The sequence below is a fragment of the Arachis ipaensis genome, chromosome B07, assembly GCF_000816755.2.
Source record: "Arachis ipaensis cultivar K30076 chromosome B07, Araip1.1, whole genome shotgun sequence".
In the NCBI taxonomy this organism is placed as follows: domain Eukaryota; kingdom Viridiplantae; phylum Streptophyta; class Magnoliopsida; order Fabales; family Fabaceae; genus Arachis; species Arachis ipaensis.
Window position 1 is genome coordinate 14,575,648 of NC_029791.2, and position 2,597 is coordinate 14,578,244.

The following is a 2,597-nucleotide window of genomic DNA, read 5'->3' on the forward strand; positions in this document are numbered from 1 at the left end:
CAATGTCCAATCTATCTAACCGCTATTCTAGGATTTTGTACCTACTGCTTGGTTACTAATGTGATACACTACAAGATTTCATTTTTTGTGTAGCCTTTTTTACTTGTTCATCATGGGCATATATGGTAAATTGTCCCCTTTTTTTAATTCTCATAAAGAGACATCTAAAAAGGTTCGCAGACCAAACAAGCAGCAAAGAGGTAAACAAATTAAAGAATAAAAGAAGCATGTATAGCTCAAAAACACTCATGGATTATGAACAAAATGTATGAAATGTATGTAAACAATGGTCAATGGGAAGCATGTTTGTTTGTTTTTGCAAGCAAATGTGCACAATACAGAGTAGATACAGTAGGTAGAAAGAGATATAGATAAGTCTAGTTTGGTGCATAAGCAGCAGGGTCTTGCATTCAAAAAAGGTTGCAGAGCTTGTGAATGTTCATGTTTGGTCTGAAAACAGCTTCTTCATATCTCACACATATTGCAACAGCTCCTAGTTTTTCATGTAAAAAATTGCTGTGTTTTGGAAAAGCCTAAAACACATGATCAATTACTGTGATCAGCTGCATGCATTCTCAATAGTAGAAGATACGATTTGGATACCCTAGAAACTAGGCTCTGCTGCCCACTTGTTAATGCATGCTCTGCCAAAAGCTTCTGAAGGACAACACCCAAGCTATGTAGAGCACTCTTAGCATTCAATTTCCCACTCATTGCATATCTGCAATAATAGTAACATAAAAGGAATAATATTTCATTATTATTTCTCCAACTTGCACCACCCAAGAATGAAGTCGTTGAAATTGGTACTACTCTTTTCTAGTTATTGCACAAAGCATGAGACTAAATTCATATCAAATGAAACTGAATTGATACGAAGAACTTACTCTGGTGCATCGTAACCAAAGGTTCCAAGGGCACGGGCATCTTCATCCCCAGTGGTAACCGTAGTTTCTTTCAGTTCATCCAGCGGTGGCAGAGTTCGATCTTGAATCGGCTCAACTTTATCAGTTCTTGGAGAATCAGCATTCGCTGCATCAAATACATGATTTGATGATCCTATTGAAATCAAGAATATCATTACGATTTAGGAACTTAATTGAAACATATCATCAATTAATGATTACCATCGAGAAGGAGTGGAAGGTGTTCATGGTGATGAGGAGGATGTTCTTGAGCTTCTCCTTGGGCGATGGCGCCAAAGTGAGGTTCCTGGTGAGGAGGATGATTCTCCGGTAGAGCCGCCTCTTCGTGGCCATGGCCGTGTTGATTCAGAGCAGCCATCTCTTGATCTCCGCCTCCGTGTTCATTCACAGGACGCACTTGAACTGTTTTCCATTTTTTCAGAAAGTAATATACCGACAAGTACCAGATCACAACACACACCAGGATCGCTACTGTTATCCCTAACGTCTTCAGTGATGACTCCGACATGATGATTCTTGTGCCTCAGAAATATTCAAGAATTGGAGAAGAGAGAAAGAGAGAGGGAGAGATCAGAATTATTGCAGTAACAGCTTATACACTACATTATTCTGATCAATAACTAATTATAAAATATCTGTAACTAACTTTCCCGGCAAGCTTAACAAACTAACTAACTTGCTGCCTTCTTATAAAATTGCCTCTTAAGCTTCCACTAATCTTATTCACACCGGAAGGAATGGTGACATATAGTATATTTTAAAATTATTTAATTGATGGGATGATAAAATTAAATTTTATAGGTTAGGTTTTTTTTTTTTAATAATATATTTTCCACATATTAAAAAAAAAGGGTAAGAAATATTTCGAACAAAAAATATAAAATATAATGAAGAGTACATCATTAGATAATATATATATGCCAAGAATATTCTAAAATAAAACAAAAGAATGCACCAATCTTGGAATGAAATTAAATTATCATATTAGATCGTTAAGTCGTAAACTTAAAATTAATCTACTTATCCAGTTTTTGAACCAAAATACTTTACACTAATAATAATGTCAAAATTTTGACCCATGTATTTATTAGTAGTGGATTGATTAGCATGCTTCAACTTGGCTTAGAACTAAGATATTTGATATATTATTAGTATTATAATGTAGATAATTTTTATAATAAAATTTAATATATTATTTGATAAATAATAAAAAAATTTTGAGTAATAATAAATTTAATTTTTTATTTTTTTAAACTAAATTAATAATTCTATTTAATATTTTTGCATTAAATACACTATAAATAGACTACCGAAATGAATTGTTTTTATCTTTAAAAGTCGTGTGATTATTCTGAAAAATTGACAGAAGTCAGGTTAGTAGTTTACTCAAAATATTTATTTTTTTTATAATAAAATTGATAATAAAGTCTTTGAGACTCATTTATCAAGAGACGTCTACTAAAAAAAATATTTATATTTTTATAAATTATATTTTATAGATATATACTTTTAGTATCTACCAGTAAACAAGTTTTTTTTCGATCAAAATCGAGCCAATCAACTAATCAAGAGATCAATAATACATATTTTTAATATTCAGTTATATTTGTCTTTAACTTTCTAATAAAATAAAACAACTATATATGAACAAAAAATAAATGAATGTTTCTA

At 31.6% G+C, this 2,597-nt stretch overlaps 1 protein-coding gene across 1 annotated transcript; it reads right to left on the minus strand.

The window, feature by feature from the left end:
* Positions 250-1,434, minus strand: LOC107608474 (probable leucine-rich repeat receptor-like serine/threonine-protein kinase At3g14840). The gene is made up of 3 exons (XM_016310253.2): positions 1,128-1,434; positions 888-1,032; positions 250-721 (listed from the first exon to the last, which is right to left on the minus strand). The coding sequence occupies exons 1-3, from the start codon at positions 1,432-1,434 to the stop codon at positions 547-549; spliced, it is 627 nt and encodes a 208-aa protein (XP_016165739.2). The 3' UTR covers positions 250-546.